This window comes from Gymnodraco acuticeps, unplaced genomic scaffold (assembly GCF_902827175.1).
Source record: "Gymnodraco acuticeps unplaced genomic scaffold, fGymAcu1.1, whole genome shotgun sequence".
NCBI classification, from domain to species: Eukaryota; Metazoa; Chordata; class Actinopteri; order Perciformes; family Bathydraconidae; genus Gymnodraco; species Gymnodraco acuticeps.
The window spans coordinates 2120464-2145484 of NW_022992150.1; the positions used below are offsets into that span (position 1 = coordinate 2120464).

General features: G+C 42.8%; 1 protein-coding gene across 6 annotated transcripts in view; it reads right to left on the minus strand.

The window, feature by feature from the left end:
• Positions 1 to 1498: 1498 nt before the first annotated feature.
• Positions 1499 to 25021, minus strand: part of LOC117538492 (Down syndrome cell adhesion molecule-like protein 1 homolog) — a 47384-nt gene continuing 23861 nt past the window's right edge. Inside the window, exons 6-32 of one of the 6 annotated variants that reach the window (XM_034204235.1) lie at positions 24713 to 25009; positions 23206 to 23478; positions 21744 to 22028; positions 21467 to 21586; positions 21206 to 21382; positions 20480 to 20679; positions 19664 to 19760; positions 19397 to 19525; positions 19146 to 19313; positions 18951 to 19021; positions 17993 to 18233; positions 16697 to 16843; positions 15780 to 15935; positions 13928 to 14067; positions 10927 to 11080; positions 10211 to 10328; positions 9943 to 10106; positions 9743 to 9841; positions 8973 to 9161; positions 8031 to 8318; positions 7795 to 7950; positions 7654 to 7684; positions 7416 to 7534; positions 7171 to 7323; positions 6262 to 6462; positions 5295 to 5606; positions 1499 to 4265 (exon numbers count right to left, since the gene is read on the minus strand). In XM_034204235.1, coding sequence (XP_034060126.1) covers positions 3841 to 4265; positions 5295 to 5606; positions 6262 to 6462; positions 7171 to 7323; positions 7416 to 7534; positions 7654 to 7684; positions 7795 to 7950; positions 8031 to 8318; positions 8973 to 9161; positions 9743 to 9841; positions 9943 to 10106; positions 10211 to 10328; positions 10927 to 11080; positions 13928 to 14067; positions 15780 to 15935; positions 16697 to 16843; positions 17993 to 18233; positions 18951 to 19021; positions 19146 to 19313; positions 19397 to 19525; positions 19664 to 19760; positions 20480 to 20679; positions 21206 to 21382; positions 21467 to 21586; positions 21744 to 22028; positions 23206 to 23478; positions 24713 to 25009 — 4910 coding nt within the window. In that variant the 3' untranslated portion in view covers positions 1499 to 3840. Of the gene's footprint in view, positions 4266 to 5294; positions 5607 to 6261; positions 6463 to 7170; positions 7324 to 7415; positions 7535 to 7653; positions 7685 to 7794; positions 7951 to 8030; positions 8319 to 8972; positions 9162 to 9742; positions 9842 to 9942; positions 10107 to 10210; positions 10329 to 10926; positions 11081 to 13927; positions 14068 to 15779; positions 15936 to 16657; positions 16844 to 17992; positions 18234 to 18950; positions 19022 to 19145; positions 19314 to 19396; positions 19526 to 19663; positions 19761 to 20479; positions 20680 to 21205; positions 21587 to 21743; positions 22029 to 23205; positions 23479 to 24712; positions 25010 to 25021 lie in introns of those variants that run through there. The other 5 variants (XM_034204234.1, XM_034204233.1, XM_034204236.1 and 2 more) reach the window with 5 other exon arrangements.

The following is a 25021-nucleotide window of genomic DNA, read 5'->3' on the forward strand; positions in this document are numbered from 1 at the left end:
CAATCTATAACCTGATTATTCCACAGGCTATGTGGTTCTTTCATGTGTTCCCCATGTGTCCTAGTTATTCAGTTCACTTTAAAACAAAGAAAAAGTAATAATTTCAGTTATTTGAAACACAAGATGCATTCGGGCAACTCGTCCCCCCTTTATAAACCCACATTTTCAGTTTTGTTGCTCATTTATGGTGCTACTGTAACCCATGCTATTTTTGTAATCCCAAATTGCTACCCCATTATCTCCTTGTAAATCAAATCAAATCAAGTTTTATCTATATAGCAAATTTATAAACGATTTTTGGTCGAGCCAAAGTGCTGTACATATAATAAAAATAGCCTACAGTAGAGACACTTTACAGCAAATACAACAGCACAGATTGCTCAGAATATCAGTATGAGAAAAACGACACCCTCTATCCTTAGACCCTCACATCGTACAAGGAAAAACTTCCAGAGAAAACCCACAGTTTAAGGGGAAAAAATGGGAGAAACCTCAGGGAGAGCAACAGAGGAGGGATCCCTCTCCCAGGACGGAGAGGGAGAGTGTGTAAATCGAAGAGATAATACATTTTACAGCATATAGACCGAATGTTAGGAAATGCATGTGTCTGTAAGAAGATGAATCCACGAGGATGTCAGCTACAATCCTGTGGAAGCCATCAGGGAAGCAGCATGACGAGACCCAAGGCAGGACCGCAGAGACAGGTTCAGCCACGACCCGAAGTCCACGACTTAATCCAGAACTCAGGATAGAGGATCCAAGACACAGGACTACAGCAAGAGGATCAGCCTCGACTCCGGATCCCGGCGTAGATATAGATACAAAACAAGAAAAAACAAACTGAACTGAATATGTGTACTGGTACACCAAGTGACACTATACATTGGGAATATGCTGTTTCACTTTAGCCATTTGTACTTGTACACATCAGGACCTTACACACAGTAAATACACAATCTGTGTCTACAGTGTATGGACTTACCTGCAGATTGTTTAAAGGTGCATTTTCCAACTTACCTGTCATTAGGAAAACAAATGCAACAGTATAAGGACTTCTGTGTATGTGAAGAAGCCTTTTTCAGAGTCTGAACAAAACAACATAATCATCAGAGAAAGTGTAGTTTTGGCCGGATACTTAAAATACACAACAGAAAGCCTTTGTTACAAAGTGTTGGTGTGGAGTTTTTAAAGACATGGCAGTTATTGAGGCATTAATGTTGTAATAATAAAGTCAGTATAAATGACACATGTACACTATCCATTGTTACATTTACATTAATTGGATTCACATTTTCATCATGCTTTGGCCAATTTCATACTGGATATCTATGTATATGTTCATATAATGTAACTATTAAGCTGAGCATCAACAGCAGATAGTATTCTCCATGTATAGCACTTCCCCCATCTCATGTCATGGGCCTCTGCTAATTAAAAACAAATGCCAATAAAAACATTTCAGATGCAAACAAACCTGTTGAGAATGACAGAAGCCGTGACGTATGAAAGATAGCTTTATTGCACAAGGTGTTAGAATGATCTTTTTAGTTTTTGCTTTCTTTTCATAGAAAATGTACTTTTGAACACAAGCAATTGCTATAACAAGCAACTCAAACAAATGTTTGGGATACTCTCACCATTATTTTTTTGTTTGTTTTGTTTTTCATACGTTTTTTCCTTCAATTTTTCCCTTTTAGCAAGCATGCAATGATTTTTTGAGGATGAACAAAATACAAAATAATGAGAATAAAAAAAGTAAATAGGACAAATGACGACATCAAACAACCTTTAAAAAAAGAATAAAAATCCAACAAATTAGTATCAAAAACATAAAGGGAAAGAAAAATGTTGTTTTTGTGCCCATTTCAGAAGTAAAATATTTTTATTTTTGATACTATTTCAATTTTGAAAGTGGGGCATTCGACCCTGATGTGTCCCCTGATTTATTCTGACGAAAATAGCTCTTCATACAAAACTGTGTTTTATGTACAAGACTTAATCTATAAACAACACTGACAGGTGGAGATGATGGATCTAGTATGTTTAGGGTGGTGAACTTTAACCTTTAATTTATCTGAGCGGGGGGGGGGGGGGGACAGGAGTCAGAATGCTTCAGGTTTGCGGACCGACTCCAGTCAAGTATTTACACAACAGCAGTTTGTGTGACGAATAGCTACAAGTCCCTGATTTCACTTGGATCTACCCACCGGCCTTAGTACTGTTCGGCCTCTGGAACCAAAACATTTGACAAAAACCCAAAAACTAAAATAAAAATAAAAACAAATATGATGAATGAAAACCAACACACACCCTGTCCCATAAACAAACAAACAAAGCAAAATGGATAAATAAATATAAAGCACAAAACGCTATCATGGAGATGCTTCAAAAAGACATTCCAATAGGTAACGTGTGAATGTACAAAATGGAGGGGGGGGGATAAAGAAGGCGGGACATGTACAGTATTTCAGACAGGGCAACAACAAAGATATCAATTGTGTGAACATTATATCATTTTTCAAAGCGGAACTCCCTGACATATAACATCGCTCATTATTATATTATTTTGACTTCATTCACATCATCACTGGGATTCTTTCTGATGTTCGGCTGAGTGTCACCAAGGCAGGCGGGAAGTGGTCACCGAAGCATTAATACTGTAAATAACATAAACCTCATTCATGGATCTTTTAAATATGACATGATTGTTTCCATCATAAACACACAGCAGAGTTTAAACCAGGGGGGTTGTGTTTGGTTAACCCAGCCAGCCTGCCTTTCAGAAACTGAAACTAAAATATAATTTAAAAAGTATTTTCCCCTCTCAACATTGGGCTTGTAAAGGGCCGCTCTGTATCCATACAGGAAACACTCTTCTCTTAGGCGCTCTACATACAGTAACATACAGAGCACCCCGTATACATACTTTAATTTCCTTTCTTTAGTCCAACCTTTTTTAAATGTCTCTTCTTTAAATTCCATGATTGAGCGATTGTCTCGTTCTTAAATTTGACATTAACATTAAATTGCTGTATATACTACTACACTATGGTAGTACATACAATTTATACTTTGTCATAATTTCATTTAAATGTCAATAATATACCTACATAGAAATATATATGTAAATTCTTTATAATACCAAATATTCTCTATTTGTGATGTGAGAACTTATGGCGGGTTTATTTGGGTTGTCGTGATTTGTTTAAAAAGCGAGACACGGTTCAGCTGGAGAGAGACGTGTGCAGGGCGTTTATGGGATAGATCTTTCCTGGAGGAGAACCTGAATCTGTTCTTTTGGATTCACCGTAAAGAGAAAATATGCCAATAGCTTTATGGGACTTTAGGAGACACACAGAGGGTGAGAGAAACAGTAAGAATAGGGAACTTAACTGGAAGTCCTGCAAATTGACAATAATACTGAAACTATGGAGGAGTATGTGTGTGTGCATGAGAGACAGGATGGCCACACAGCTTCATACTGGCTATCGTAGTCTTCATCATCATAAACAAAGAGCTTCAGCTCCTCAATTAAAGTCATTATATCCAAATGACCACAGAATCACGTCCTGTTTTTTTTTTAGCTGTGCTACTCCTGCGGGCGGAGCCGAGCACCAGCTGGCTGGATCTGTTAGTTGGAGTTAGTAATTCTTTTAAAGAGTCCCAGGTGAACATTAACGTAGGGTTATCTGGGTCTCTGTCTGGGAGGAACCTGTCCCGAGGAAAATCAGAGCGACCGCTGGGCAGTTCACCGTAAGTCAGGTTTTATAGAAAGATGGTGGCATGCCCTTTCTGAGCCAGACTGAAGCAGCGGGGCAGCGAGTCTGTGCGGGGCGGAGGCTACACCAGCGTGTACGACTTGGAGTACGCCCCCGCGCTCTGTTTCTGCAGTCTCCCCAGAGCGGAGGAGCTGCTCTCCAGCAGCGAGTCTCTGGAGCCGCCCACCTTGTTGCAGTTGCTGCTCGTGCTGGAGGTGGAGGCCGTGGCCGCGGTGTTGGAGCTGGGCATGGTGAGAGTCCTCTGGGGGAGGGTGGAGGTGCCCGAGCTGGCCCCCAGGCTGCTCAGCCCGGAGTGGCCCAGTGTCAGGACCTGCTGCTTGCTGGGGTCTAGAGTCTTGTGGCGGCCCTGGGTGTGGTACGCCCGCTGCGTCAGGCTGCGGATGGAGGCTTCCCGCGGCGGCACCACTGGGCAGGGGTCGTGCAGCTCCCCTTGCTTACGGAAGAATGGGTCTGTCTTCATGTAGAGGGGGAGGTTGCAGAATTCACCTGAGAGAGGCGAGAGGTTAAGATTAAAGTCATTCATGGTTTCCTGTTTTAATGCAGTTACAGACTGAAACAGCTCCTGTGTCACACAGCAGGGCCTTCTTAACAGCAGACAGACTGTTTAACACGAGCGTCACATTATGAACACTGTGACCATCACCCCACACCTACAACACGACCATCCTGTATAATTTTATATATTTATAACATTTTAAAGCTTGCATCATATGCAATTATTTGAATTAATACTTTATTATTTATGTTTCTATTGCAATGTCGTTTCTATAACAACCATCTGTGAAATTATCTATGATCATATATAAATACATAGGTGCAAAGCATATATATGTTTATAGATATACTATTTTCACATTTTTGTTTAGTTTTATTTTAGTATGTGTTTTTTCCGTGTGCGTTTTGACTGTCCACAGCTGCTGTAAGAAGACAATATCACTGGTTTCTTCTTTTCTTCTTTATTCATGCTTTTATACCGATATACTAACCATCGTACTAACACATGTCTCGCTGGTTTTAAGTAGATTCTTAATATGTGTGAAAAGAAATCAAGCCTTTGCGTGTGATATGAAATCAAATCAAATCAAGTTTTATTTATATAGCATATTTATAAACAATTTTTGGTCGAGCCAAAGTGCTGTACATATAATAAAAATAGCCTACAGTAGAGACACTTTAAATATCAGTGTTACTCCTTGCTTCTCTGTGTAGCTTTAGGTGGCCTGGTCAACTGTGTACAGGTAATACCTTTCCCCACAGATTCTAGTTAATCCCCACTTCATATTTGTATTTGTTTGGAGAAATATCTATTCAAGCCCTATTGTATTTATTATTTGTAGTTATATATTTCCTACTTTGGATTTAGTCTCTTGCTTCCCATTACTCTCAGTCGTGTGTGTCAGGGTATGGCTGGTCCAAATAAAACGTAGTAGAAGCAAGAATCTGCCTCCACATTGAGTATCCTCACTGTGCCTGATCAAGGAAAAGTCCGATTTTCCTGCCTCCTTTGGAACTTACTTTTATTAGCGCGGTGGGGAATGGGCACCGCCACATTCTGCCGGCGGTCGTAGTCCTGCGGTTTGGGCGGCGAGGCGGTGAAGCGACAGATGCCGGGTTCAGACGGCGTGCTGAGCGAGGTCATGCTGTCCGCGGGGTCGTTGGTGCCGGTGGTCATCTGGTCGGACGAGCTGTCGGAGATGAAGCACTCGGTGATGGTGAACTTGGCGTGCTGCAGGTGCTCCTCCAGCTTGGCGTGCTCGTACGCCCGCGCCAGCTCCTCGTAGGTGGAGGAGGCGCTCTCTGTGGACACCATGCTGTTCCGACCCTTATCTGGAACACATACGTATTGTAAATGTATTAAAAAAACAAATATTTAATTTAAAGTGGACACAATTTCTGTTTGACTGATAAAATAACATTACTTATGATATTTTGTATTGAGAAAAGTAGGATGACCAGATACAGACCCTTTGGAGAAACTGAAACTGTTGAATTCATTTATGGTTTATGAATTTATGTGAGTGGGCAACTATATCCTTGTTTATTTTGATGTGTAACTTTGATGCTTATTGCAATGACACTATTTGTATATAGTCACTTTATTATCTGATATTTATTCCCCCTTTTTTCAGTGCAGTGTAGTTAGGGAGGTTAAAGATGGAATATATTTTCTCCAGTCTTTCATTTAGTAATTTGAAGATGCTGGATGGATGGATTAACATTAGACCACCCTTTGAAAACCCTTTCTAAAATATTCTTTTATACTACATAGGTGTATATTACATCACTAGTGGAATAGATTTGCCGTGGATGATTTAAATAGAAAATATTTAGAAAAGTGAATTTTTCTTATAGAGAACTAAAATATTTTCAGTAGATTTTTATCTAAGAACTGCCATTTGCTATACATTATTTTTAAAAGACATTAGTATAAAATAATGTTATCAATGTCGTCGAGCGATGGTTCCTGGCTGTGATGACCCACCTGTGTCCTGCGACAGGCTGGCGCTGTAGCTGTCGCTCTCCGTGGCGGTGATGCCGTGAGAGCCCATGGTCCGCCAGTCGGAGGTCAGAGTTCGGGCGGAGGCCGTCGATTGGCTCTGACTCGGCCGGCTCAGCGTCCATTGGCTGGAGTATCTGTTCCTGGAGCTGTGGGCGGACTTTATACTCTTCCTGGACACGGGGTCTGAGAGGGGATCAGAGGACAGCTCGGTGTTACAAACACTGTGTATCCATGTATCGAGCGAGAAGAAAGCTAGATACTGATTTTACTGACTCTAGTGGATGAAGTAGAATTCAATATGAGATTAGGGTTAGAGATTATCGATTTATTTCATTTGAAAGCTAATTACCAGTTTTGTCATGGTCGATACCGATAAGATAACCTCCATCACATAAATATATAAAAAAAATGACTTCATAACCTGTAGTTTATGCACACCTGAGGGTAAGAAAGGTTAAGATGCAGCGAGCAAAGATGGATGATTTATTATTACTTAGCTCGGAAATAACCAACCCTTCCTGATTGTCGTTAATTAACAAAAACAAAGAACATGTTTGTTTATCTAATTTTTTTCCTCAAGTACATCAAAAAACTTGTGTTGTCTCTCTGTGAAAAACATCCACAGCAGCAACTCTGGTTTTTTGTGTCCGTCTTCTCTGTGTTAATAGGCGGTTTACAAACTAACTTTATAAAAAAGGTTTGTAGACGCTGCGTTTGTCACGTTAAAGAAAGCCATTTTGCTTCGTATTTACATGCAGTTAATAGCATTAATGCATCAGGAATACATCATTATATTCAATTCCCAATATTTGCAGATAAAGCTCTCTTTGGATTTACCTGCTCTATTTATTTAGTGTACCGTCACATTTTTGCTTAGAAATACAAACTCACTCGTGCCTGGGCGGATGTCGGACATGTCGATCAAAGGCCCTGAGTTCTGGATGAGGGCCTGGTGGTGCAGAGACACGCCTGTGCAGAAGTTCTGCGGATTCACTGATTGGCTGAACTCAGTGTCTGTCACAGGCACTGCTGCCTTGTCCTCTCCTGTTGCAGGCAAAACATGAAGATAAACAGTTAGACAAAAAAAAACACACAATTAACACAAGCTAGAAGAAGTTTGTGATGCTGCCACATGCCTATTTGTTTGATTCCTTCCTTGTCCTCGATGAGTAGCTGGACACGTGGGATGTCAATGTGGAGCCTCGGCCCTTGAGGAGGGCCCTTCACCGGAGTGTCTATACTGCGATTGTTCTTGCTACACACATGGAAAAGACACATTTGGTCAGATTATTTTTGGGGTTGCGCCTACAAGATATATGACTTCCTCTTCACAGCAGGCATTAACAATAGCACCAAAAAAAAACGGTCTCTTACCTGATAAGCATCTCCGCAAGGCTCTTAGCATCTATAGGAAGACAAGATATTAGTTAGAGATTGTTTGGCCGTGAAGATACACTTCATTACATACAATAACACCGATCTCTGTCTGAACTACTCCTTTTCCCTGCCTCTCACCTCTAAGTCGTTTGAGCCTCTTCTCCTTGCGTTTCTTGCGGATAATAAAAAGCAAAGCGACGCCCAGAGTGACCAGGATGACGGGAGAGCCGATGGAGAACAGCTTCTTCACGTCATCCCCTTCTCCACGAGCAGATCTAATGGGAGGGATTGTACCTGCAGAAAGGAAGACAACCTTTAGAACAGAACATTCAGTGAGAGAGGCACTGAAAAATAAACATATGTCGGACACTCACTGCCGTCGTAGTCGGTGGTGGCAAACTGGGAGCTCTGGTTTCCGCAGCCGGCGCTGTTGCAGGCTTTCATCTTCAGCTCGTACCAGGTGGCCTCACGCAGCTCGCTGAGGAACAGCTGAGAGGTGGAGTTGGCTTTGAGGCTCTGCCACGCCCAGGTGCCTTTGGGTCTGAAGTCCAGCATCATGTCGGTGATGGGGCAGCCGCCGCTGGTCCAGCCCTGCAGGTTGATCCCTGCGTGGGTGGAGTTGATGTGTGTGAGCAGCGGCTGGTCCTTGTTGAATACCGGTTCTGTTCACAAGAGAGGAAAATACACATGTTAGAATGAAACTGGCAACATCATATATCTGAATTTATTTGTGATATTTCCATGAACACCTGGAAAAATACTGCTATTTGTATTTATTTAAATAGTATTAAGTAGGTGGAAAAGAGCAACCACAGGATTATTATTGGACTGACACATGTGTATATGCTCATGATCGGCATAAAGCATCTTAAAGGCAAATCACAACGCTTTAAAGTGGAACTAAGTCCATTTCCATAATTCATATATGTTATTTCTTAAGTATAGGATTGTCGGAAAATATTAGCAAACATGAACTACTCTCACCCAAATCCACAAACTATAGTGCTAAAACCTCAAATGAGCTAAATGCTAAATTGACAAAGAATTAGGAAAGATTGAAAAATAATATCCAAGGGGATTTTTCTCGGTATATGAGCACATTTTCTGTTCTTATGTTCACACATTTTGATTGGACTGTATTAGGCCATGGAAATAAAATATTGGAATTCCTATTTTAGGTGGCGTTCCCCTTTAAAACAAACACTAAACAGGACTGAACAGCAATATACAACTATATTCCTTTTGATGTCCCCAGATTGATATCTCTGGTCTCTTGCTTCATGCATGACTTCAACACGTTCCGTACCCCCCCTCACCTCTTCCATGTGTCTTGGCCTCGATGATCTCACTGATGCGTCCTGAGCCCACGCTGTTCTTGGCGGCCAACTTGACCTTGTACCAGGTTCCACAGCGCAGGTTGTCCAGCCTGAAGGAGCGCTCCGTGGAGCTGATGAACACGTCCCTCCACTCCTCCGTGTTGTCCACCGAGTACTGCAGCACAAATCCTGCAGAAACACCAACACAAGTCATTTAGAACAAGTACTGCACATTCAGGGAATTAAAACGTGGAGCATTCTCCCTGCTGCTGCATCTGTTGGACACCAGGGGGCAACCATCAGCTACAATCACTTTTAGTTTGTCTACTTAATGCCTAGAAATAGTGTTTACACTGTTATGTGCATTATAAATGTGTTGATGTAATTATGTAAACAATATCCTACTTTTAAAATGTAAATAATATCCTACTTTTAAAATGTAAATAATATCCTACTTTAACATTTTGTTAGCTGTAATTTGGCCTCTGACAGATTTGTATCTTTCACTGTCAACAATATTTTACTTCTTAGTTCTGCTTTTCTTTTCTATTTTGAGATATTTCTATTTTGCAGGTGTTTATGTATTACTTTTAACATGCTGCTGTGATGAAAACATTTCCCAAATTTGGATCAATAAAGTAACGCTTATTTTTTATCTCATTTGTATAAATGATATAACGAAGGTGAAGCACATTGAAAAATATCCGTCACAAAATCAGATAGATCTTTCGTTGGAGGGCAGGTGTTCCTCTGTTCACAGAAAATCTCACCTCTGATGGAGCTTCCCCCGTTGTCCCCAGGGATCCAAGCAAGGGTGATGGAGGAGGTGGAGGTGGTGGAGACGGTCAAGCGAGGCTGATCTGGAGGAACTGGGAGTAAAGAGAGAGAGAGACTCAGCAACAGAGCGGAAACACCACTAAACAAACACATCCTCCACTGGAGTTCCCCTTAAACACATCTCTCTCCTCACCTTGCACCACCAGGTTGACTATGATGGTGTCAAAGCCCAGAGTGTTAGTGGCCGTGCAGGTGTAGTACCCAGAATCCTCCGCTTTGACCGAACGCAGCACCAGTGTGCCGTTGGATAGGATCTGCCGCTGACTGTCCGCCGTCACCGGGATGGCAGTGTCGTCACTGAAGGAGCCAAAACAGATACAGATGTTATTGATCTCATCCCAGAGGAAAGTTCTCGGTGAGTCATGGCACTGACATATAAGAGGTAGAAGTTGATCTCTGACCTGTCTTTGGTCCATTTAATTGTGGGGGCGGGTTCTCCTACGGAGCCACAGGGAAGACGCACTTCCTTCATCCAGGGTGTGGTCACCGTGCCGCCGAAGGACAAGATCTTACCCGGGACTGTACACACACACACAAATAATCAATCTTTGACACACAGAAAGTGATAGATCTAATAAAATACATAAAAATACAATAAAATCAATACATTAAAAGAATGTGCTTCAGCAAGTGTCTCAACAAGAAGTTCGTCTTTGTACGTTCTGATGTGTATCTGCCAGTCAGCGCCGAATGAGTGGCCCAGTTTGCCTAAAGGCCTTAACTCACTGCTGAGGGAATAGAGAGCTGGTTTAGCGTAGCCCCTCCCCTGACCTCTCAGTGTCAGTCTATCTTTTCTTCATAGATCCTCCCCTCTATTGATTCTCTCCGGCTATCTCTCTCCCCAAGGGTCATTTTACTGGATAGGCCCTGTTCATCACCACATAATTAACAACAGCGTCTCTTGCAACACAGCCGCCACTCAATCAATAATACGGCTGTCAATCAATAACGGAGAGCGGGACGGAGTGCGAGGAGGAGCGCGAGTGATGAAAGTGATCTGTGTTAACGGGAGATCATGTTGCCGTTTCATAGCCATCTTAAGAGCGCGCTGCCTCATAACCTTTACAGAGATCTCTTTACCCTTCTCCTCCACTACAGGCTCGCCCGGAGGACCCACCTTTCCCAGCAGGCTCCACTGTGACCTTTGAGCTGATGTTGCCACGGCCAGCGGTTGTCACGGCTGCAGACCAGATGTGGTATTGTTTACCGCGGGTAAGGTGCGTGATGCGGTAGAAGAGCATCTCCGGGTTGGCCTCATACTCGCTGGGTGCCTGGGACAGAGGGCACGCAATATCATGTTAGAGAAGTATGATGAGACAGGGAGAGGACAGCAGGGGGGCAGCTCCTGTACTGGGAACTCTAGCAGCTTAAAGATGCATTACAGGTTATACTTTCAACCTTTTCAAGTGGGTATGACACATTTAATATCAACCTTTTTGTGATAATGTGTCATCCCATTAGAAAACATAGCAAGTAGTAGCAGTAGAATTGTCAATGTTCAAGGTGTTTGGTTTTGTACATTATATGCTCCCACATTATAATAACTGTGCTTTCCTGTCTAAGGGCTACTGTGTGTGTGTGTGTGTGTGTGTGTGTGTGTGTGTGTGTGTGTGTGTGTGTGTGTGTGTGTGTGTGTGTGTGTGTGTGTGTGTGTGTGGTCTAGCATTACTATACTTGTGGGGACCTAAATCTGTTTACATAGTCACGTGTGGGGACTGGCTTCCCTTATGGGGACAAATTGGAGGTCCCCATGAGGGGAATCATTAATTTTAGGGTGAAGACTTGGTTAGGTTTAGGGTTAGGGTTAGGGTAAGGTTAAGGGTAAGGGTTAGGCATGTGTTGGTTATGGTTAAGGTTAGGATAAGTCTCCAGGAAATGCATGTAAGTCAATGTAATGTCCCCTGAAGTGATGTATACATGGTATGTGTGTGTGTGTGTGTGTGTGTGTGTGTGTGTGTGTGTGTGTGTGTGTGTGTGTGTGTGTGTGTGTGTGTGTGTGTGTGTGTCTGTAGTAGCTGTATCTGTTCCACCAGTGTCCTTCTTTCTTTTATATATTGGCTTGCGATCCGCCAATAGACAGAGAGAAAAATAATTGAAACATCTGCCCATAAGTCATTCTCACAGCTTTCAGGTTCATTTTAATTCATGTTTTATGAAACAAATACAAATTAAATAATCAGATTTAATTTTTTTAGTTTACAGTTCACAATAAACCAAAAATAAATGACGTTTTACCTTGCCTGTGAGATCTCTGAGTGTTTAATTTATGTTTAATTAGATATATGAAATAATATTAAAGTCTTAGATTATCAAAACTTTCAAGCCTTGTATTTGTTTAAGAATGATTTAGCCGTCTTTGATATACTGTAAACACTTTATGTGTAACTGAAATGTATGTAATTCCCTTTTGCTTTATTTAATTTAAGCATTGCGATGTTTAATTTGTCAAATGTTTGTATTTCTGCTGTGTGCACAGTATCTGCAGGTTCTCTGAATGGAGACGGAGGCCGCTCTCAGCCTGGAATGACCTCTCTATGGACTCTATTGATTAAAAGGATGATAAATGGAAATGTCATTTAGATTGTAGTGATTCACTCATTGATGAATTTATTTACCTTCGACACCCAAGTTAAATGTTTTAAGTGAGTGACAATGTTCTTTAACGTTTTAGATGTAAAACCACAATGTATTTATAAATATGGTAATCTAAATGTAACAGTTGTGACGAAAAACTGTAGCATAAATACATTGACAAATAACAAAATGTGTTAAGATGGGTTATTGGGTTTCCCCTTTTTTTTAACAAAACAGAATAGAGCAGATCACGCCACTGGTCTAAATGAATTGGAAAGAAATGAAATGATTTCACCTCGCATACACAAAAAACCCCGTCATTTTAGGACTCAGTGCTGGATTAAATGATGTGTTCCTGTAGATATTTTCCCTACAAACTCATCTTTGAGAAAACATTCACGCACGCACACACACCTGCGGGCACGAAAACACACACATGCCAACACGCTCGCAAAAACACGGTTCTCTCTCAAGTCGATCCTCTGTTCTATCTCTTTAATCTGTTCATCTCTCAGTGCTCATCTTCAGTTTCTTCACCATTTGCTTTCCCCCCTCTCCCTCGACCCCCCTCTGTCTAGCTCAGTGAAGAGGATGGAGGAAGGAGGGAGGGAGGATGTGTGTGTGTGTGTGTGTGCGTGTGTGTGTGTGTGTGTGTGTGTGTGTGTGTGTGTGTGTGTGTGTGTGTGTGTGTGTGTGTGTGTGTGTGTGTGTGTGTGTGTGTGTGTGTGTGTGTGTAGGGGGTGCGTTCGAACATTCCACCAGCATAGCGGAGGTGTTGTGGTGATCCAGGGAGTGATACAGGGAGATAATGAAAAGACGGACAAAAGCACTCTCATCTCGATGTGACTGATACCCTCCTCTGCTCCTCCTTTCCCTCTCTCCCTCATCTCCCTGTTTTCCTCCCATTCCCCCCCCCCAGTCTCTCCCTACCTCTAATGGTGTTTCTCTTTCCCTCTCTCTCAACCTCCTTCCTCCCCCCCTCCTCCCTCCCTTCCGCTCTCCTCCCTGCCTGTCCTCATTTACATGGCACTCATGCACAGAGAGGGAGGAGTATTTGTGAATAATAAGAAAGTGAGATTCTATCCTCATATCAGATTTCACTCTTCTTGTTAGTGCGGGTGTTTGTGTGCGCATGAGATCTCAACACAAGTGAAATGCCGCACACACGTGTATAAATAGAAACATTTTGAAATGTGATGTCTGTGTGTGTGTGTGTGTGTGTGTGTTTCTGATGCGGCAGTGTGCATGTGTGAGCTTGCTCTCCGCTTCATTTGCATATCTACGTCTCATCACGTTGCCAAGACAACCTCATCTGTTCATCTGGGAGGGCAGGAAATAAAGCGATGGTGCAAACACGGTGAAAGGGAGATACTCGTAAAGATACACGCACACACACGTACAGGCCCAATTAACAGAAGTGGTTACAAATTATTAATTTCCACTAGTGGATTTTTATCAAGTTCACAGATTGCTAGCCTCTCAATCTCATGGAGCATTTTTTTGAGTGGCCCCTTACGAGACACGCCCACAGAGGAAGGACTCACCGGCTGCAGAGACCCCGGGCTGGAGCAGTAGATGGTGTACTTGCGGATAACACCGTTTGGTTTGAGTGGCGGCAACCAGGACACGACCACACTGTTCGGAGAGGAGGGGACCGCCTTGATGCCCGCCGGTGGACCAGGAACTGTAGAGAACACATAAGGGAACATCAGCAAATGCATCTGTTTTTGTGTCGGGTGCCCATTAAAGTGAGCAGGCTTGTTTGCAGATTGCTAGTCTTATCCCGCACTAAGCCGCTCTGGGAGGACTTGGATGAACTCCCTTTGGGTGGACGGTGGTGACATATGTTCGCTCAGACACTGGTCAGCACTTCTGACTCTGTGACACCCAGCTTTCTCTTAACTCGCAAACAGATTAGACACTTAGCGCCTGATCCTCCGCTAGCCACTTAAGCTGGACACTGGACACCACTTAATACGCTCATTGCAGTCTAAAGGCGTAAGAAGGGTTTAAAACGGATGAAGAAAGACACATCGGGACGCTGGATACTGTTGAAGGTGAACAATGAGGCCTTTGTCGCATTGGCTTTACACTATTTGGTTCTCAGTGAGAGGACTATTCACCCACCTCCATAAATATGACTTTCACTTGACAGTGGGCCTCATCTGGGGCCTAAAGAAGCGACGTCAAAACTCTGTAAATTCAACCCCCTATCCCTCTTTTCTTACACGTGAGGCCCCGGGTCATTCACAGGACTCCTTTATCTTGCACCTTACATGAGATAAAAGGGATGAAAACAAAAACAGACAAGATGTAGTGAGGGAGGTTTTAAAAGAGGGAGGCGTGGAGGAGAGAATGGCAAGAGTGATAGGTGCAGCTCCTGGGGGAGTGATGATGGTGGTGGTGGTGGTGGTGGTGGTGGTGGTGGTGGTGGTGGTGGTGGTGGTGGTGGTGGTGGTGGTGGGGAGGGGCAGGGGCAGGGTAGGCAGTCATCATTATCATATCTGGACCTCTATGTCAAAGTAGGAGTGGCAGTGGGAGGGGGGAGAGTTAAGTCCCATCTGGTGCCCAAAATCTGCCCAGGCCTCCAGACAGACACACAGCCTGCACGGCCCGGTGATAACGAGGGAGCGAGGCACGATGATGCTGAGCAAAAATCCCCAACTACATGAATACATAATTCACTGCTGGGCCAATCAGAGGAGGGTGTGTCACAGGAAAGGGAGGAAACGCTCAGCTAAATACCAGAGAGCGCTGCAGTCTAATTTAAATTGGCTGAGAAAATGAAATCCTCGGCTTTGACATTTCTATTATCTTTTTTTTTTTTGGAGGATGGCTTATTCATTTTTTTTTTTCAGCCCGTGTGATCACCTTTCTATCTTTCCATCTTCCACCCTGAGGCCCCTCCTCCTCCCCCTCCTTTATAAAGAGACATGGATCCGTCTGTAATCCCGCCTCCAATGGTGTAAACAGAACATTAATTCTCTCTAATCCAAGAGGAGTTAATCCCTCTGCCTATGGCAAGAGGCTGGTGGAGAGGATGCGGGGCCCGGGCTGATGGCTGACTCCTGCATGGTATATGCTCCGAGGGGGCACCCCCCCTCTCCCCCCCTCTACCGCCTGCCCCCCCTCAGTCCTGAGCCGAGACCCAAAGCCTCTTAATTCTCATTAGCACCACTAATGGAGCTTCGCAGCATAAATGAGCTTTTGTCATGGGTTTGAGATACAGCCCAGCACTCTTTTTTATATATCCCCCTCCTATCTCCCACCCCTCCTTACCCTCACCCCATATTCTGCGCATGCATACCTTCAGCATTTTTTCCACACTAAAATATATTTAAAAACAAGTTAAAGGCTGACATTTTCTTTATAGTTTCTACTTCTGTGAGTACTCACGGTCCTCGCGGGTCTGGATGTACAGGACGTTGCTGCGGACCCCGTCCCCCGCCTGTGTGTAGGCCAGCACCTGGACGCTGTAGTTGGTGAACTTCTCGAGCCCTCGCAGCTCCACCTGTTCCCGTGTGGTGGTGATGTTCTGCATCTCCCCCCATTCTGAGGACGGGATGAGAACAGGAAGGTTATCTGATGGAACGATAACTAACTCCATCTTCTACAAAATGTATTTATATTCTACCAACTTGCTTTGCTAAATATGTTTTGGAGAAAATATGAGGACTGCCTGGATTACAAAGCAGCAGTTTCAGCGAAGATATGAAGGGTAGATTAGTGGCTGTTTAAAGTTTAAAACATTAAAGCAGTTAAAGTGTCAGATTTGCAGGCTGTGTTTTGCGTAATTTGTTTGTGGTTAAGAAAAGATTAAGGTTTTGGTTAAATAATGAAAAAGTCAACACACAATTATTCCCTAACCTTAGTGTTTCAGAAGCCTGACCATAACCATGGAAAGGTATTTGTTATGCGTTTTGTTGCGCTTTATCGTCATATGCCCAAAACATATTCTCTATTGCAAATTAGTTGAATATAAACCTTTTTTAAGGACTCAAGGTTTAACACACAAAAGGAGCAAAAACACACACACACACACACACTACTGTAACTGAAATCTCATCCCTTTAATATGGATGATGCTAAAAACAACTGGGACTGAAACAATTGGGAATAAATTCAACGACATACAGGAACAGGAAGTGCTTTATGCGGAAGGTGTGGACACACATTACCACGTTGTGACGCACGACACTGACACAGAGGCAGGTGGGTGGGAGGGTGGGGTTTTTATTTTTGGTGACATTTAGAATGAGATAGGTGATAATTACTCTGCAATGGCCACTGGGCCTGGCCCCCACAGCACCCACCTCCGTCGGGGAAGAGGGACCAAAACACAACGCGGTAGCCTTTCAGCACACCGTGCAGCGTCAGCCGTGGAGGCTCTGACCACGTGATCACCGCCTCGTCCGACGTCACGGAGATGGCTCGCACGTTCTGAGGAGGCTCGCTGGGAACTGGAGAGAAAGGGAGAGAGGGTTAGAGATACAGGGTTTAAAAGTACATTATTACATTATTTTATTTCATTATTAATAGTTCACATTTGTAGCAATTTATGTCCGGAATGTGCTAAGTAATGTAATGCATCAGTTTTTGTGATTGTAACAACAATGGAATTCCCACATTTTTCAGTCATACAATATTGCAGCTTCTTTTTATTTAAACTTTTTCACACACACAGACCTTATGGCAGCATTTGTGTGAAATTCTGGATAAAACTAGCTTATACCTTATATACAAAACAGTCGTGAGTCTGTTTTAACCATTTCTACTTGTTTCTACTTATTTGTACTAAAATATCCTTGCTGTTGCTAAGAAGAACTGACTGATCCAGCATGGCGGCTGAAGCACATATAAAGAATGACTACTCAACACCAACAACCCACAGGCAATCTCTGCTGAAACAAATCAGTCAAATAAGCTCAAATTAGATCTCAATGGCTCCTTGTTCAGCGCTAGCTTTTAGAGCACAGAGAGGAGGGGGTCGGAGAAGGGGAGGAAGAGAGAGAGCAATGTACGTGAAAAGAAAAACCGTCACACCTTAAGGGGTTAAATGCAGATGAGGGTGAGCTGAGAGGTGGAGGATACAATCTGAAGGAAATCTATGTTCGTCTAAAATCACTGACACTATTATTATTATTATTACTGTGTGTATCATTACTGTCCACACAGACAGGAAGTGGTACATATATTTCTATCTGCAGTGTTTGAAAAATATATTAAATCAAAAGATGTGAAATAGACAGAGGGAGGATGAGGAGGAAGAAGGAGAGAGGCAGAGTGGGCAGACATTTAGAGAGAAATGGGGTTCCTGATTCCTCTCTCGCTCTCTACCAGCCTAATGAGGGTGCTAATTAAAGACAAAGGGAGAATGGGGGATGTGCTGCAAATTCAGTTTTACCTTTCCCTTTTTCAGTGATTTCAATCTATATCATATTTGTCTGTCATCCTGTTGCTGCATTTTACTTTGTTTTCCATTCTTTTTGACAAATTAACATTTGAGGCGTTTTACCCTCACATACTTCCACTTTCTCTCGTGTCGTGTCTAATTTAGCTTCTTCTTTCTATCTACTGTAGTTTTTTTCCATCCTTCTCCCTCCTCTTACCATCTTCCAGCGTGGTGGCGTTGATCTCAGTACTGGATGGACCTGTCCCGGCCCTGTTGAAGGCCTGGACCACTACCCCGTACTGGGCATACTTCTTCAGGTTGTCCAAGGTGTACACTTCACTGTCCCCCGTAGCTTTCATCTCCACGATGCTGTACTGGCCGTTGCTGCCCGGACCGTTCTCTCTGTAACCGATCTGGTAGCCTCGGATCACCCCGTTCTGCAACTCCTTCTTCGGAGCCTGAAACAAACGTAGTAATAGAAGTTAACAATGAAGTGCATGTCAAACTATAACCCTGATTAGCTGCATTCAAATCACTGGTGAGTGTAAGATGTCCAGTATTAACAGCACACATCAAAACATGTTCTGATGTCTTAAAATAGTACAATTGTCAGCATGAAAACAATTATATCCTATTATTTACATCATATTTTTTCACTTTCTTTGAGTTAAATCTTTTCACCAAGTTCAGTCCTGGTCATTATTGTCTGTTTGTTCACGTAATGCCACTAGTTTTTTATTAAAAAAAATAAAACAAGGCAAACTAAATAAATGAAAAACGAATTAATTCAGTATACTAAATGCGAGATATGTCAAATATTATTATCATTATTATAGAATACGAGGTAAATGGCTTGCACTTTTCAAACATGAAAAAAATTGCATAATCTGGTGCAAAATAGTAAAAAGTAAAATTCTAGATAGAAAGTCTGATACAACATGCAATAATGTATGCTTTTATGCTATGGGCTTCTTAAGGGGTTCTTGTTAACACTTAAGAGTGTTTGCTTTTTGTTCACTCAGTTTATAATTTACCTATTAAAGGAGCTGAGGTTGAACAAAGAAGAACCCTTTACAAATCAGAAGGCACAAGGGTTAACATTTAAATGAAGCGAGGTGCAGACAGGTGGTGTATGGGTTCTCTGTGTATAATAACATGTATAGCAGTGACTTTACCCTCCATGTAACACGTATGCTCTGGGATGTCATCGGTGTGAGGATGACTTCCATCGGCGGCCCATCAGGAGCTGTTAATGGAAGATGTCAAATAAAGTGTTACTATGAATATTCCTATCGCTCCTCCATACAGAAATAAATGTTAGGCACACATAGAGAAAGAGTTATTTCTAGACAACGAAAACAATCACTCACGTGCTTCCTCAGTACTGATGGTGAGCTCTTTGCTGGGGAGGCTGCGGCCTATCTTGTTGTAGGAGTACATGCGGATGCTGTAAACGCAGGCCGGGTGCAGCTCCACGATGTTGGCCTGGTTGTTGGTGGGGGAGATGTTCCTGGTTGTGTACATGTGATCCCAGGTATCTATGAAATACAAACAAGATTTGAGATGTAAGCAAATGTATCTTAAAGACATTTGACAAACAATTTGAATTAGGAATACCAACCTGACTTGTTCTTGTACTCGATGTCATAGCTGGTGATGATGCTGTTTCCATCGAACCTTTGGATCCAGCGCAGGTTCATGCTCCTGTCCTTCACCTCCCTCACCTCCAGTTCAGGGGGGTCTGGTGGTTCTGTGTGAGAGACAGAGGAGGTGAGTGCTCTTCACCTGCAGTATTTCACTGGAGATCTGATTCCAAAATGTTATACATGAACTGCGTTATAAAGCCTAATGTTCAGTACGTCTTCAGGCGAGTATGTGGTGGAAATACCTTGCACAGTGAGTTGGATGAGCCCTCGACCCTCTCCATAGGAGTTGATGGCGTGGCAGGAGAAGAAGACAGAATCCCCTCGCTCGGCCGGGTTCAGCTGTGAGCATAACAGAAAAACGTTACAATGTGCCAGATCGATCATCCAACCATAATGGTAAATTCTGCACATTTCCCCCAAAGTTAGGAGTTGAGAATAACCACTATTAATGAATGGTGCATTTATAGTTATTTCAACTTTATTATACATTTGTGTAATATAACATAAATGATATACTGTATCATAGCTGATGTGTGGCAATCATTATTTTAATAACATTAGTTTACATTAGCTTATTTACAGTTTATTTGTAAAACATATTATTCATTTGTAATTCTTTTTTTTTTTGTGTAAAATGTGTACACCTTTAAGATATTGTTAAACCATGGACCAGAAGCCATTTATAAACCTAAATAACTTTTTAAACATGGATTACATAGTATTTATTAACCATTTTCAAAGGTATTATAATCATCAGTTGCAGCTTTAGACAAGCCATTCAAATCATGTTTATGAACGGTTAACAACCCAATTATGAACCATTAACAAAGCGTGTCAAATATCTGGTAATCATTTGGTAATAACTAACAAAAACGTAACATGGCTATTACCTTTTTATAATGTGTGCAACAATACAAAGTTAAAATAATATTATTTATAGCGAGAGTAATCATTGTTAATGATCATTTAATTGTTTTTGAACAGTATCATAACTGATGTTGTGATTACAATAAGCTGAGTTCAGGGTCTGCTCTGTGTTGTGTTCACTGTCTGTTCACCTTAAGCGTGGAGATGACTTCGTCCCCCTTCTTGTTGATGGTTATGGAGTAGCGGGGGTTTCTCTCGGCGTCGATGACTGTGTCCCCTCTCTCCCAGCGGATAATTATGGGTTGCTCTCCGCGCGCCGTGCAGTTCAGCTCCTTGGTCTGGCCCTTCCTCGCCATGGTGGTGTTGGGGTGGCTGGTGATCATGGCGGGAACTGAGCAGAATGGCACACGTATGTCAGTGTGACGGATGGTATTATATGGAGTAATGAGACGAGGAAACACGGGGATGTGGTATTGGAAAGCGAGGATATATTACAGATGTATAGACATCTCTATTTCTGCGCTGCGTTCCCCATTTTCATTTCACGCTTCAAGCCCTGCTCGCTGTCTCCCTGCCTTCTCCTTCTACTCTTCTCCTTTCCGCAGACATAGATTATTGATTGAAGGGGTTCCTGCGGTTTTGTTTTCATCACTAATTCATCAGCCCCTTTCCCCACCAAAAAACATTGAGAAGCACACAGACCGGCAGCCGGAACACATCAATCGATAGCAAAGATACCCTCAGTTAGTGATGCGCAGGACGGAGACAGGGTTTAGTGAGGTTCAGTGCAGGCCACACTAGCCTGGGGCAAAAGTGCATCCTTCCCTCCAAAAAGCTAAACCTTGTCTCTGTGTACAGTATATGTGCAATCCAGGAGATGTGGTTATGAAAGTGAAAGAGAGTATGTTGGCCCTTACTTTTGACGGTGAGGATCATGCTCTTACTGATGTCTGAGCCCACGCCGTTAGAGGCTTGGCAGAGGTAGTAGCCTCGGTCGTCCTCCAGCACGTGTCGGATGAGCAGAGAGCCGTTTGACATGATCTGGATTCGGCCAGTGAGAGGGACTGGGTGGTACTGCTGAGGGTTTCCTACACCTGCACCACAAAGAACACGCGTGTTAGTGCTGGTTCTTTTCTTGTTTTCTGTTTCTGTTATGTTGTAGGCAGTGATGATGTTACCTTTTGCATGCTTCCACATGACTTTTGGAGGTGGGTAACCCTCCACAGAGCAGTTGAGAACTCCAGCTTTGCCGTAGATGCAGTCTTGATTGTTGGGCTGCACCGTGAAGCGTGGAGGCACTGAGAAACAAAAAGATGAGATTAACCTCAATGGAAGGTCTTACAGTAAAAAGGTAGAACATGTAAGTGTTGATGTGACATTTCTAAGCTTCCAGTGCACATTAGATATCTGATCTGACCTAATTCATCATCATTCTCTCCTTGCTCAATCCCTCACCAGTTACTATCAGCTGCCTCTCCCAGCTGACGGTGGCGGCGGCGTTGCTGGCGATGCAGGTGTAGTTTCCGTTGTGCTTCAGTGTCACCTTGGATATTTGCAGGGAGCTCATGAACTCTTTGGTCTCTATAGCGACGCCAGAGGCGGAGCCTGGCACGATGAGCTGGCCGTCTTTGTGCCAGGTGATGCGTATGGGCATGTCCCCAGATGACACCACACAGGCGATGTACATGAGCTTCCCCACTGAGGTAGAGGGGATGTCGAAGGGCTGGATGAGCGGCGGCACTGGGGGAGAGAGGAAGAGTGCGGAGAGTCAGCGAGATGAAGGTAGCGATAGACGAGGAAGAGTGGCAGTGTGGCCATCTGGAGCAATGCTGAGAGAGAGGGAAGGTCATTGGCCAGTGGGCCTCTCTTCCTCTCCCCCCCACCACTCTTCAGCCCCCAGCTCCTGAAGCCCATAATAGCTGCTCTGGTTAGAGTCCAATTGGCAGGAGGAAGTCATCCCGTTGCCATAGTAATGGAGGTTGGGGTGGGGGTACTACAGCTGAGACATCTGGGGGATTTAATCTAGGCTTCATTATTATTCATCTAATTAAATCAGAGACACACTCACATGCACGCACATGCACACACACTTACACACCTCTGCAGCTGCCCCGCTACCATCATCACCCGCTCGCCGACTAAACAAAATGCAGGCGCACACCGAGACATAAATCTGTCCTAAACACCATCTACCTCTGTAAACAACTTTGTACACTGCTGTATCATGGTGGTAGGGTTTAAGTACTCTGATATCCAGACATCTCTATATCTAACATCTGGAAACTGCACCAGACCAGTCTGTTTTTATTATTTCTAAAAGGAAAGGCAGAGAACTAATGTTTACTGTGTTGGCTTTGATTTCATTCTCACTGGGTCTATCATGATAATTACACAGACCTAACTGCGATAACAATATGAGTTGTTTTAAGACTATTTAATGCAACTGACATATTGATAAAATAATAGCATAAAAATGCAAGTACTAAACATATTCTTACTGTTTAAGGTAACAATTGAATAAAACTAAACAGCGAGAAATTGTGAATAAAATGGACTATCTTACAAAGGGGGCAATGTCTGTATTGAATGGTCTTGATGGTAGGGTAAAGCCTGCTGTTTATTCTGCCATCATGTTGGCTCGAGGTTGTGCATATATATATAGATAGTACAATAATCTGATAAGGTAAAAGTTATTGTGACAGGCTTATTCCTCACTACTGTTTTAGGGATGTTTTGTATACAGTGATGCCCACAACAAGCAAGATGACCTCTTTTGAGGAAAGAGGCCAAAGCTACAGTCAATCCCTAGCAAGAAGTCCTTGGTGGGTCACTCTATCTGAACTGATTGGGTGTATTTGACCGGAAAACATTGCCCTGTGCGTTTTTTATCCCTTTGAGTCCATTCTTGCCTTCTCACCTTTGACAGTGACGTGAACGGTCTGGTTGATTGACACCTGGGGCTGGATCAGAACGCTACACAAGTAGGTGCCCTCGTCCGCGCCCTTCTGCACGTCCGTCAGCCTCAGCGTGCCGTTCTCAAACACCACTTGACGATGATTATCGGGCAGCTGCATGCCTTCCTTCAGCCACTTGATTGAGTAATACGGGTAGCCAATCACCCGACACGTTATGTAGGTGTTCCTGCCCGCCACAGCGGTGATGTCCCGCATGGGTCTGATTCGGGGTGGACCTGGAGACACAGGGAAGAGAGGGAGGGGATGGAGGGAGGAGACAGAGAGAGAGGCAGAGGTCGGGGAGAGGGGCAGATGAGGTGAGGGAGGCCATGGCAGAGTCAGGGAGCAGCCACGGAGACGAGAGGAGGTGAGGAGATAAAGTTTGAGGGATAGAGTGATTGGGGCAAGTTGACAGGTGGAGAGGGAGGTTAGTTATGCTCCCTTTACTAAAGTCGGATTGAGGATATTTGTTGATTGTAATCTAATTAAATAGTCTGTGTAGCCAAGTAATTCTGTGTATTTTTCTATCTGACCCTCATCTAGATAGACAGATAGATAGATAGATAGATAGATAGATAGATAGATAGATAGATAGATAGATAGATAGATAGATAGATAGATAGATAGATAGATAGATAGATAGATAGATAGATAGATAGATAGATAGATACGTAGATAGATAGATAGATAGATAGATAGATACGTAGATAGATAGATAGATAGATACGTAGATAGATAGATAGATAGATAGGTAAATTGATTGATAGAGAGATAGATAGATAGATAGACAGATAGATAGAGCTGTAGATAGATATATATATATATATATATATATATAGATAGATAGATAGAGAGATATATAGATAGATAGATAGATAGATAGATAGATAGATGGATAGATAGATAGATCTGTAGATCGATAGATGGATTGATAGATTGATAGTCAGATAGATAGGTAGATAGATATAGAGATAGATAGAGAGATAGATGGATAGATAGATCTGTAGATCGATAGATGGATTGATAGATTGATACATCTGTAGATAGATAGATAGATAGATAGAGCTGTAGATAGAGATATATATATATATATATATATATATATATATATATATATATATACTGTATATATATATATATATATAGAGAGATATAGATAGATAGATAGATAGATTGATAGATCTGTTGATAGATAGATAGATAGATAGATAGATAGATAGATAGATAGATAGATAGATAGATAGATAGATAGATAGATAGATAGATAGATAGATAGATAGATAGATAGATAGATAGATAGATAGATAGATAGATAGATAGATAGAGCTTTAGATAGAAAGATAGATAGATATACAGATAGATACATACATACTGTGTGAAATGCAAAGTGATATTTGACACTAACTAGCCCTCGTGTGTTTGTTTTCAGTCAGGTGTAGGGTGCAGTTATATTGAAAAGCAGACAGGCACCTCTTACGTTTATGCGCGCTTGGTACTCGGCGCTACCGGCCGAGTTGCGTGCGACGCACCGATACACTCCCCCATCCCGGATGAGCGGGCTGCTGACGTTGACGTGCGACACGGTCAGGCCGTCCGACAGCGTGTACTGGCTGGTCTTGTAGGTGGAGTCTCGCACCACGGCCTCGTCATCCAGCGTCCAGGTGATGGAGGGAGGCGGGGCTCCTTTGGCGCCACACATGAGGGAGAAAGGCTCGCCGGGGTTCACCACGCGCTCGCTGAAGGAAGACACAATACGAGGAGTACCATCTGAGGGAAGAG